Source organism: Anoplolepis gracilipes, chromosome 8 (genome assembly GCF_047496725.1).
Source record: "Anoplolepis gracilipes chromosome 8, ASM4749672v1, whole genome shotgun sequence".
NCBI classification, from domain to species: Eukaryota; Metazoa; Arthropoda; class Insecta; order Hymenoptera; family Formicidae; genus Anoplolepis; species Anoplolepis gracilipes.
The window spans coordinates 2,119,378-2,131,515 of record NC_132977.1 but is presented as its reverse complement, the minus strand read 5'-3'; the positions used below and the strand labels follow the sequence as shown (position 1 = coordinate 2,131,515).

Below are 12,138 nucleotides of genomic sequence, written 5' to 3'. Positions count from 1 at the left end.
CCTGACACTTTAGGAAAAACACTCGCGACAAGTTTTCGCACGCGAGATTCGTTTTTGGACATTAACATCTGCGAAAAATACGGAGCGGTTTGAATACACCTTGTCATCTCGGCGCGTTTCGCGTAATGGCGATTCGCGAGATCTGTCGGTAATGAAGTAATTCTACAAATATTGAAACGATAAATTAAAAACAATAACGATACATTTAATTTCTCGTAGAAATAAAAATTTTAATAAATATTTAGAAATATTGAAAATATAACGGATGTTATAAAAAATATAACTCGAGACAATTAAATCTGTCGAAATAGTGAATTGCAATAATTTATTGATTGTATTAATTTATTTGATATGTACCACTTTGTCCGACGATGATTAATGAAAATAATATTAGAATATCAAAATGCGCGGTCGAAATAGAACGAACTCTAATCATAGGATAAAAATATAATAAGAAAGTTATTTATTAATATGAATAAAAAAGTACTTTTCAGTAATCTCATTTACTTCTCGTCTATTTCTCGACAGTTCATAATATTTACATGCCAAAGAATTTTTGCTTTAGTGTAGGCGGTAATTTCTCCGACAACGAAGTTGGATTCACCTCAACCGCAATCAACTCTTCATCATTTAACCAATTTAAATAGACAAGATGCTGCAAATAATAAAATCATAAGATACTTGCTTTGCTTCCTATTATTTAATTATTTAAAATATTTTTTCATTACCTACCTTATACTTTTTGGCAACTTGGAATGCGTACTGAGATTGTGAACTAGAAATTGAATTGCTGTCTTCTGTACTGTCTCCATTTTCACGCTTTGGTATCTTTGCTTCTTTTTCTGTCAATTCACTGTTTTTATTGATAATGTACACACTTGAATCATCCTGCATGATTATAATGTTCTCGTTGTGCGAATCAAATATAATATTTGTTATTGGAAATGGACGTGCTAACCACTGTTTTGACAAACAATTTTGCAAACTATTGGAAAACATTGTATATTGTCTCATAGGAATATTGTATTCGATAATCTGAAAAACAATTATTATTATTTGTATGATTAACACCAATAAGAGCATTTCGATATTTTGGGACATTGAGAAAAGTATTAATTGTACTCATTTCATGATATTAATTTTGAAATTCAATCTTCAATTTAGATTGTATGATTTTTTAATACAGTATCCCATAGCAAAGTTAATATTGTCCATATATATCTAAGATGATGAACTATAAAAGAGGACTTCATAAAGTCCATATAAACAGATAACTCAATAACGAGATTATAAAAGTAATTACGTGTAAAATTGCAGCATAAAAATAAAGCTGCAATAACATGTGTAAATTGTGAATTTTTAATATCGCAGGTCATTAAGTCGCTGCATATTTTACGATAGTGCTTTATATAATATTACTCGAACAGAGAAAATCCGGGTATTATCCAATTAAAAAATTATTGAATCATATATATGATACGCTGTATTCTCACCTTATGATCAGAATATACTACGACCAAGTTAAGTGTGCCCTTTTGCACAGCAATTGCTGTTGCTGGGTATCTGTATTTAGGTAATCGCCATGATTTCATCGATTCCGTCGTTATACCGTTACCGATTAAATACACACCAATTCCACATTGCCGGTCCGTGCATACGAGATATTTGTTGTCCGGGGAAAAGCATACAAGATTGACGTTTATTATGGATTCTTTTGTCGTGTTGAACGAACCAATTAATCTCAAACTCTTTTTATCTACCTTAAATAACGTTACAGTATTTTCATTACCATCATTGTTAATAGTAATGAATAATTTGCCATTCGGACTAAACAGCATCTTTTGTATTCGCTTCATGGATAAATCGGTGTCGTTTCTAAACAACTGGGCTTTTCCTTCGACTACATCAAAGTTGAAAACTCTAACGTAAGTATCTGTTGAGTATACAATCATTTTAGAATTCTTGTTAATGGCACAAGAGATTATACTTTCATCATCCTTTGTTTGTAATTGTAACAGTTTTATAGGTTCTTCATCCAATTGATACAGCATGGACGAGCGTACTAATTCTGGAGGATCTTTAGTGACTGAACCAAGTCTCCATAACTCCAAATAATTTCTATACCGTAACAGAATACATCTAGATTTTCGACAAATTGTAGCACAGGGTGATTGCAGTAATGGAGGATATTTTACAAGATTTTTTGGTGGATAACTTGATACAGCGAGATACGCGTCTACTCCAGCTGAATAGAGTTTTCCATTAGCTTCTAAAAGTGCTCTGACATCATGCATGTGCAACCTCCTCTCGATTCCCTTTACCCATTGAAACTTTCCACTTGATTTTACGGCAACCTTGCAAAAACTTCTTACAACTGGATCTACACCTGCGCAATATACAACATTCATGTCATGCGATAAGGTGATGGCTAATATATCAGCTGTATGACTTTCATGAGACTCTATCAATACTCCCATGTGAGGATCCCAGAAGCATAAGAACCCATGAGAGTCACCAGAGATTATTATGTTATCGTCAGTGACGGCGAGGCACCAAACTATCGTAGTTTTCCTGATGTTACTTCTATAAGCTGTCATTTTATGTATTGCATGCCCAGATATGGCGCTCCATACTCTGACAATGTCTATGGAACCTGTATAAATCATTTCGCCAGTATTGTCCCATTTAATGCATAAAATTCTTCCTTTTTGCTTATCAAATATTCTTTCATAAACCAATTTATCCTTATATATGATAAAAGTATTGATGTATCCATCCTCTGTACCAACAGCCAAGCGAGTTTTCTCATGATTCACATCCATACACCAAGCTGCACCTCCTATCACCATAACTTCATATTTGATTCCCAATGTCATTAAGTCATATTCTATCACTGCACCTTGTAAACCAGTCGAGAACAGTCTAGTACCAATCCAGAGTATGCTTTCCACCGAATTCTCGGCGTGACCGGCAATAGCACACTCGACAAACGGTGCATTCTCGACATTCCAAATTTCTATGGAGTTATCGTTTCTTTAAAAAAAGAAAAAAATTAGAAAAATAATTACAACAAATTATTTGCACATGAAAAATAATAAGTTGTATAAATATTATATAATAATAAAAATGTGTTAACTAACCTTGCGAGAGCTAATTTTTTCGTTTTCGGCTCGTGACACAAACAAGTCACGGGTTTCGGTTCTGGACTATAAAATCTTATATTGTGTATACGGTATGAAGCCATAATTTCTATATTATATTATTATTATTAACATAACCGTAACTATTACGCACGTGGTGCTATTTGATAAAACTACATACTACACATTCTTATTTAAAAAGAAATACCTAAAAAACACTGAGAAAAACCTGAGAGAGGTCATGCTAAAGTCACTAGATTAATCGATCCCGATTGGTCAATTAAGTACTATTTTATCCTATGTGTAGGATTTTTGAACGCACTTTTGATAAAGCCTAGTCACATTTGACTATTCGGCTATTATCCATAAATTATAGATCAAGAATTGACAAATTTACGGATTCACTAATATGTATGTTATATATACAATACTGCAGGATATTAGGTTATAGATAAGTTATTACAATATTTATATATTATTGAAAAATATACGCTTAAATATGTAAATTTTATAGCTTTCGTTCGATCGTGATGTAAATGCTGATCTTTTGGATTGCTCGATCATGGGAAAATGATGACAGATGATCAGCCGGGGATTTTCACGCGCGATAAACAGAGGATCTGACATGAGACATGCAACGAGGACACAAACACGCAGGCGCCTGACACACTGACACGACACTCCCCAGAAGATCGGCCCGCTTCATATCGTACGGATTCGGCGGTCAGCGGTACACTTCAGTCGAAAGGCACAGCCGGCTGGTTATCACGGGTGTTTATAACGTACGCGTAGAGTGTTACGTGCGATTGCGTCGCCGTGTCATATAGGGAATCGAGTAAACAGCACAGTTGTTTCTCTCTCGTGCTACGCATTACCGTGCTGCTATACTGCTGCTAACCAGAGGATCGAGCCCTTGCAAGGTGTAACGAGGTAAATAATAATAATACACCGCATCGCAATAATATTCGGCGTCGCATTCGTGGAAACACGATTATCGATTGCGACTATTTCCAGAAAGAATGGATGACGTATCGCGTTTTTCTTCGCTTCCGCGAGACGAGCGAACAACAAGCTGGCATTGCACTCGCGTAATCGCATGCAAGCTTGTCGTTCGCGCATTCCATGACATTGCATGCAGATTCCGGGAGAAAGCGCTGTTTCTTGTATTAGTCATCGCCCAAGGCAGAGGGTGGAAAGGGGGAGGACTATAATCGCGCGGATGGATATATTCGCGGCTCGATAATATGCGCTGACCTTGCTATCGCAAAAAGTCGATTAAGAAGAACGGCGTCTATTAACGTGTGTTGCATAGAAAATTCGGAAGCATTTAAATTTTTAAATTTTTCGGCAGGGTTGCTATTCACAGTTTTTTCTTTTTTTTTACTTTGCATTACGTCATCGCTTTTGTTGAACTGTAGATTTTGATCTCTTATCGCGACCAGATTATGTGACGTATAATACGCACACACGCCCACACATATATATATATATTCCGTGGCATGTGTAGATGTGAACGTAGGTCGTGTAAGTATCGCGTATACACGCGCATCCGTTTTTTTTCCAAGAAATTCAATGAAATCTAGATAAATATTCAAGCAGATTATTGTTAATCTCGCACACAGGCGCGATTGTGGTTACAAGATGTCGTGTTTTCTAGAAAAAAAATAGCATTATAATTGCCTATTAATAACATTGACAAGGAAAAGAAAATGACATGATACATGCATCAAATGCGTTGTAAGAGTGGAAAATACATATTTGGTAATTGCACATCCTGTTCCCACAACTAACATTAATATAATTAATTTCGCGATAAACCAATCGTCCTTATCATCGCAAAGATTAATCTATAGCTTGCTGCAAGTGTAATAGCCTATAATTGAATGTCTAATATACATAAAACATAGGAAAGAAATAAAGTCATATATGTATTGTGTATATATATATATATATATATATATATATATATATATATATATATATATATGTATGTATACACGCACGAGTTTCTTTCCTTTGTTTTTTTATAGATAAAGTGGAAGGCATACATAAAGTATATATGTAATACATATTTTACTAACAGCACATACTAAGATAACTTGTTTGATAAACAGTATTTGTGCATTAGTGTATTAAAATGCATTTTTCCCTATCCTTACAAAATAATAACATTTGCAAATTAAATTAACATACTGTTTTATTCAATTAGAAATTATTATGTTAATTTGCTAACTTTTCAATTATTAATTTAATCAATCAATTGAGTCAGTCACATTATTATTTCTTTGAAAGAATATTCAATACTTTGAGATAAGATTGCGACATAGGATTAGATTTTTTGTAGCCTATAGTTATGCATGAACCAAAATAGTCTTGCATCTTTTAGGGCAAGTATATATCTTTTCAGATTGGCCCATGACTCGTTGAATCATTCAAAAGTGTGCAACATTAACCTTCTTTAATTCTATAATGTATCTAACATTCTATTTATACATATTTTGTCATTTGAAAACACTTTTTATGTAAAAAAAGATATTAAATGATAATCATATTCATAGGTCAACAAGCTTACAAGTATGCAAATTAAAACATGTAATGAAACAAGAATGAGTAAGAGACACTTTAATACGATATCTTTTTTAACATTATATAATGTTAATCTAACAATAAGAAAAAAAGTTAAAGACAGGATAAATGTTTTTCACTGATTTTTTTAAGTATTTTTACATTTTTAATATTGAAGCATTTATGTAATTTTATTGATATTTTTTTTCTTTGCAAAAGAGATTCCTAGTTTTATATATATAATGATAAGTTCTTTTTCAGCTAAAACAAAACCAAAAGATGACAACTTGGCAAGCACCTGGTGCGGGATTCTATCCAGGACAAGGTTCTGATCTCTCTTTTTCCTTCTGTTTTTAATATATTTTCTATTATTATATTTCATTATTTTATTGTTCTGAATCTAAACCAGAGACATTCAGTCAGCAGTTAGCATTATAGCACTTGTTTAAAGGGTACATCACTCTATACAACATTTTAAAAAGCACATTGTTAATGATTATTTCTAATCAACATCTGAGTGAATAAAAAAATTATTACTAAGCTAACATATATGCAAGAGTAGCGTGTTAAAAAAAAAATACTGATGTAGTTTATACATTTGTTGAAATGTATATACATATTGAAAAGTATAATATATACATTCCAAAAAATTCTATCAAATGTAAGTAGTGTTTTGAAGAGAAACCAATTTACTGCACAACAATATGAAAATTAATCTTACAAAAGCATATAATATGCGCACTATGTAAAATTAGTGGCTGCTGTTAGTGCACAGAGTTCTTCAAATTGCTACTGCTTATCCAGGTTAAATGCATATGATATTACAACGTTAATATTTATGTTTTTCCAATTTGATTGTGCAGGTCCATATCCTCAACAAAATCCTGGGTATCCACCACCGCACGAAGGCTATCCATACCCTCAAAATCCAGGCTATCCACCACCTTATTCCGGAAATCCGCCAGGTAGGTATCTCTCAACATAGTATTTAAATAAATTTAAAATATTATAATATTATTATTCAACGAGCATTAATATTTTTTTGATAGGTCCAGGATTTATACCTCCACCAGGTGCTCCACCCTACGGTGAGGCACCACCAATTAATCCAGGATTCGGAGGAGTACCGCCAGGTCAATCAGGAATGTACGGGTCTGGCTACGGAGAAGACCCTCTGCAGGATGAGGTCAAAGGATTTGAATTTAACGACAAAACTATTAGAAATGGCTTCATCAGGTAAGTTTCATGGATCCTAAAATTTATATAACATTCTCTATATATAATTTATAGCAAATATATAAATATATATATGTTTCTTTTATAGGAAAGTATATAGCATCCTCATGTGTCAGTTACTCATTACACTTGGGATGATTACTTGGTTCCTCTATCATAAACCAACACAACAATGGGTCATGAGACATACAGAATTGTTTTGGATCGCCTTTGCTATAACTATTGTTTTGATCATATGTATGGCTTGTTGTACCAATGTAAGACGTAAGGCCCCAATGAACTTCATATTCCTGTTTTTATTCACGTTGGCGGAGGCTTTCTTGTTGGCTACAGCTTCTTCAACTTACAAGTCTGAAGAAGTAAGTTGTTTGAAACAATTTTAATATTCTAATAATAGGTCTATTCTTTTTAACTGAACTGCACTAGTAATGATTGTAAAGATGTATATATGTGTGAATAATTCTTGTACAATATTACATTGTGTTAAATTGTAAGAAATTTCATTTATCTATAATGCTTTTCCAGGTTATGTTAGCTGTTGGAATTACAGCGGCGGTTTGTCTAGGATTGACACTGTTTGCATTTCAGACGAAAATTGATTTTACAGGATTGCACAGTGTCCTATTTGTCGCTGTGCTCGTCTTACTTATTTTCGGTATAATCGCGATGATCTGGCCAGGAAGAACTATGACTTTGGTTTATGCATCGCTCGGTGCACTAATATTCTCTTTGTATCTGATCTATGATACACAGATGATGATAGGTGGAAAACACAAATATTCCGTCTCGCCGGAGGAGTACATCTTTGCCGCATTGAGCCTGTACCTAGATGTTATTAACATTTTTATCTACATTCTGACTATTATTGGGGCTTCGCGAGACTAATTGCTGTCAATTCTATTTCTATTTTGACTTGTATTATAAAACTACTATAAAATACAGTCAGCTTTTACTTATCGCCGTCCTGTTCTGGCTCTCTGCAGTTATCGTCTTGAGAGTACACTGTAGGCGAGCAAATAATTAGGTATAAAGAAGTAATATTGGCGAGACTTTAATTTCCATGAACAGATAGCTTTTACAAATTTTCGAAGATTAATGTGTACAAACAGCACGCTTGGATTCCAAAGCCTCTTGTCTAGTTCTATAAGGCATACAACAAAGTGTTTCCTATCATCTTAGGTATGAAACTAAGTATAAATTCTTATAACTGCTTTCGTAGGATAGTATATATTATTGTTATCATGAAAAAAGTATCAGTTTTATTTCTTTGCTATATTATTTTGTTTAGTATACGTAATTGTCTCTCATCAGAATAATTTATTATAAAGGCGGACATTTATATTTCTTATTTCTTTGAAAAAAATTTTCTTATGGATTCTTTAATATGATCAATGAATATATACATCTAATTAAGAGCAAAACCAATTATTAATATAATTATAATAAATATATATGTATATTAGTGTGATTATAAAACACCGAATATTAGTTGTAGTATTGTGTTATCTGGACCTGACTGTAACTCCAGAAGCAGCCCTGAAAGATACTTGTACCTGTGGTTGCCGATACACATATATATATATATATATACACCTACATTTAAGAAATTGCGATTGTGTTTACTCTTTGTTCATATTTAAATAATAAAACGTGTAATTATTCTCCAATATTTCTAATCTGTTTTTTTTTTTTAATTTTAAATAATGTGTATTGCATTCATTTCCCACAAGTATGTTTATATTTCTATGCTTGATTAAACAAAATTGCAGATCTTGTGTAATGTTACATAATGTATGACAATACTGTTTACAATATTTGATATGATGCAGAAAAAATTAGATTTTTGATGATTAGTTTTAATCAATTAATTCATACAAAAAAAATATATATATATATTAAAGAAATTTATAAATTGTGTTATATTTTCAATGTTTTTGATACAATGTGTTTACATATAGTTCACATTTATTTGTAATTTTCATTTAAAAAAAATTTCATGCAAGATATATGCATATATGTTTTGATATTTAAAAAGATTTCATGTAAGATATATGCATATACATATGTATTTTAGGAAATGACAACAGGACGATTTCGAAATTGTGGATATTTATATTTATAGTAAATCGGCCGTACATAAAATGGTAAAAGCTTTTGGTTTTAGACTTTCTCATCTTAACTTAATATACAAATAAGCACGTGTTTGGTGCAATTATCCACAGAGAAAAGCTTTTAATATTTAAAAAGATTTATCAAGTTCAAAGCTGACACTCATACTCACATCACTCAACATGGTAACAAATTGCAGCCTCATAACAAACAATATGTCCTAGTCTCTTTGTTCGTGCAACAATGCAATGGCATTTCACGTGAAACATGAAGATCCATTATTAAAACTTGCGTCTTTATGCAAATATTTCTCATCCGTGTAAACTAATAAAATTTCAAGTTTATATATTATAGACACAATTCTATAATATATGTATGAAGTACGTGTTTTTTCAAACTTATTGACACTTGTGTGTAAATGTAATTATAAAACATAACTTTTAAATATACTGGATCCGATGAGTATAATTTTTTTGTCTTTTTTAGCAATTTTTTTATCGCAGCATAAAAAAATGTGTTTTTACCAGAGCAAAAGTGAGATTACACCTGATCAGGCAGTGTTGTGAAAAGTTTAAATATGTTATTATGCTTTAAATTATGCTCTAAGTCTATCGAGAACTCTATCCCAAGTGTGGCACGAGCTGATATATAGTTCATCATGCACTGTTAAAATAAATAATATATAAAATTAGCAGCACCGATTCGAATTTCTTTCTACTCTTCGGTCAACCGTCACTCTGTCAGGCGCATCTTGGGGTTCCTTGCCGTGCGTTTTGTCCAATATTGCTTCCGCTAGCTCGCTAAATGCTCGATCGATATTAATATTTGCTTTTGCAGATGTCTCCATAAATCTAATACCATGCTCTCTCGCTATCTATAAATGAAAAAATTTGTTTATTAAAATTGTATTTTTGACAAACGATTAGTTGCTATATTTTTTATTATAATATATCAAAAATGTATATAATAATTAAATATTTACCGCTTCTCCTTTCTCGGTGCTTACAACACGTTTTTCCTCCATATCGCTCTTATTTCCTAATATCATCTTTTCCACATCTTCATTTGCATGCTACAGGAAATATTTATAGTCAAAATTGTTTGTTTTACACATATGTTTAATATTTGTAAATATATATATATATATAATAAGTTATATACTTACTTCGTCAATATTTCTCAACCACTTTACAATATTTTCAAATGTTTTCTCATTAGTAATATCGTAAACAAGCATAATCCCCATAGCTCCTCTGTAATATGATGTTGTAATAGTGTGAAATCTTTCTTGCCCAGCTGTGTCCCTGCAAATATATAAACATAAATACATAGATTTTTTTAAGTATGTATACATATATGACAACTCACCATATCTGTAATTTGATTTTCTTTCCTCTTAATTCCACTGTCTTGATTTTAAAATCAATACCTATGAGAAGAAGCACTTTTATATTTAATTACATTAAAAAAAAAAAAAAAAGAACAAAATATCTTTCTTATAGAATTTCAAGAGAGTATATGCATGTATATTTTCTATATATACATATATGTTTAATCAATAACTAATCAATTTTTATTTATACAAGCAAGAAATATAAATTTTATTTTATATATATATATATATATATATATATATATATATAATAAAAAATTTCTGCAATATGTGCTTGTCATCGTTAAATTGATGTATGTACGATCAGCGAAATTTCACGAAAGCAAGGTACAACGATCACTTTTTTGACGAGAAAACAAACTCTTAATTGCAACCTGATTGACGTTCTTATATGTGTGCGTTGCGTGTGTGCATACGCGCGCGCGTGTCCGTGAACTTTCGCACACGGAAACGAAGCGGCGATAGGCTCCATTTGCGTTTAATTTTACAGAGACGCGATGACTGTTTCCTTTTTTTTTTTTTCAACGAAACCGCGTTTTCTAACCTAATCGCCCGCAAGAATTGCGAGTCAAACTCATTAACGAAGGAATTTACAATTCCTGGCCTTTTCATCCGTATATATATATATGTATTATATTTTATACACTACATATACATATATATATATATATATATATATATATATATATATATATATCTTTGTCTCTCTTTTATTTCCTTCTTACCTATTGTCGAAATGAAGGTAGTGGAGAAGGCATCGTCCGAGAAGCGGAACAGTATGCACGTCTTGCCGACGCCGGAGTCGCCGATGAGCAATAGCTTGAACAGCAGATCGTACGTCTTCTTCGCCATTTCGCCGCCCAGGCTATTACGCGTCGAGGAGTAAGCGGCGCCGCCGAGGTGGAAGTAAACAGAGGAGCGAGGAGAGTGCGGGCCCGCGGTCGACTCGCGACCACGGCGGTCGGCTTGTTGCCTGATCAGCAGCGACGATTCTCAGCGACGTGCCCGAGCCCCGAGCCCGATGCTCCGTACATCGAACGTTACGCACCGGTTATAGCCGTTCAAGGTCGAACGAGGGCGCGTCTCCCGACGAGAGCTGGGACTCGCACGTATCCTATCCTATCCTATCGTACGTACACGGGCGAACCGGTTGTGAGGAGGCGCCGTGCTATTAAAAGACGGCGCGACGTCACGCGACGCGACCGAGTCAACGCGACGCAGAAGCCATCGGGGGTAACCGGGGTACGCTCGGGGTAATTTTTGTTTCTCTCTTTCTTTCTCTCTCTTTCCCTCTCGCTCTCTCTACGCTCTCTCTCTATGTATATGTCGCGCTGCGTTGTACATACATATATATATATGCTACTTCGCGCTCGGCCGGCCAACAACGAGATCGAACGATGGTCCAGTGTTACCGGCTGAATGAGTGCATAATTTTCCACCATCGCCGTCGCCGTCTGCCGTCCGAAACTAAACGCACACTGCGATAGGTATCCTCTCTGACAGGATCTTGCTTCTTATCGCCGGAGGTCACTTATCTTTGCTGATCGCGTGTCATTGATAAAGATTCTCGTTCTGCAATTTCTGCGGAAAGAAATGTCTCAATGTTTCTGTAATATCTCGCGTAATGTATGTATAAAATATTGAATTATTATTTGTATATTTAGCACTTTGCATTTTTCTTTTTCTGAAAAATTT

At 33.5% G+C, this 12,138-nt stretch overlaps 3 protein-coding genes across 7 annotated transcripts; 1 reads left to right on the top strand and 2 right to left on the bottom strand.

Moving 5' to 3' along the window:
- Nucleotides 1-487: 487 nt before the first annotated feature.
- On the bottom strand, nt 488-3,578 carry L(3)72dn (UTP4 small subunit processome component l(3)72Dn). The gene is made up of 4 exons (XM_072898266.1): nt 3,141-3,578; nt 1,494-3,033; nt 733-1,035; nt 488-655 (listed from the first exon to the last, which is right to left on the bottom strand). Exons 1-4 carry the CDS (start codon nt 3,242-3,244, stop codon nt 539-541), a joined length of 2,064 nt encoding a protein of 687 aa, XP_072754367.1. The 5' UTR covers nt 3,245-3,578; the 3' UTR covers nt 488-538.
- Nucleotides 3,579-3,863: 285 nt separating this feature from the next.
- On the top strand, nt 3,864-8,610 carry Lfg (Glutamate NMDA receptor-associated protein 1 lifeguard). 5 transcript variants are annotated; one of them, XR_012047268.1, is made up of 7 exons: nt 3,867-4,070; nt 5,967-6,030; nt 6,569-6,670; nt 6,755-6,941; nt 7,030-7,300; nt 7,467-8,120; nt 8,431-8,610. XR_012047268.1 is itself a non-coding variant. In XM_072898274.1 (6 exons), exons 2-6 carry the CDS (start codon nt 5,985-5,987, stop codon nt 7,824-7,826), a joined length of 966 nt encoding a protein of 321 aa, XP_072754375.1. In that variant the 5' UTR covers nt 3,867-4,070; nt 5,967-5,984; the 3' UTR covers nt 7,827-8,610. The 5 variants fall into 5 exon arrangements, 4 of the variants coding, with proteins under 4 accessions (XP_072754380.1, XP_072754375.1, XP_072754378.1 ...); XM_072898274.1 differs by having other exon boundaries at nt 7,467-8,610; XM_072898277.1 differs by lacking the exon at nt 3,867-4,070 and adding an exon at nt 4,357-4,664 and having other exon boundaries at nt 7,467-8,610.
- Nucleotides 8,611-9,080: 470 nt separating this feature from the next.
- Nucleotides 9,081-11,669, bottom strand: Rab10 (RAS oncogene family member Rab10). The gene is made up of 5 exons (XM_072898281.1): nt 11,169-11,669; nt 10,419-10,479; nt 10,216-10,354; nt 10,033-10,122; nt 9,081-9,924 (listed from the first exon to the last, which is right to left on the bottom strand). The coding sequence occupies exons 1-5, from the start codon at nt 11,293-11,295 to the stop codon at nt 9,739-9,741; spliced, it is 603 nt and encodes a 200-aa protein (XP_072754382.1). The 5' UTR covers nt 11,296-11,669; the 3' UTR covers nt 9,081-9,738.
- Between the last annotated feature and the right edge of the window lie 469 nt (nt 11,670-12,138).

Bases quoted from the DNA above. Each gene is read 5' to 3' on its own strand.
- Lfg (XM_072898274.1), top strand. From the start codon at position 5,985: ATGACAACTTGGCAAGCACCTGGTGCGGGATTCTATCCAGGACAAG. The intron at 6,671-6,754 runs GTAGGTATCTCT...TTTTTTTGATAG, and splicing joins TTATTCCGGAAATCCGCCAG to GTCCAGGATTTATACCTCCA. The intron at 6,942-7,029 runs GTAAGTTTCATG...TTTCTTTTATAG, and splicing joins ATTAGAAATGGCTTCATCAG to GAAAGTATATAGCATCCTCA.
- Rab10 (XM_072898281.1), bottom strand. From the start codon at position 11,295: ATGGCGAAGAAGACGTACGATCTGCTGTTCAAGCTATTGCTCATCGGC. The intron at 10,355-10,418 runs GTGAGTTGTCAT...ATATATTTGCAG, and splicing joins AAAATCAAATTACAGATATG to GGACACAGCTGGGCAAGAAA. The intron at 9,925-10,032 runs GTAAATATTTAA...TTTCATTTATAG, and splicing joins GCACCGAGAAAGGAGAAGCG to ATAGCGAGAGAGCATGGTAT.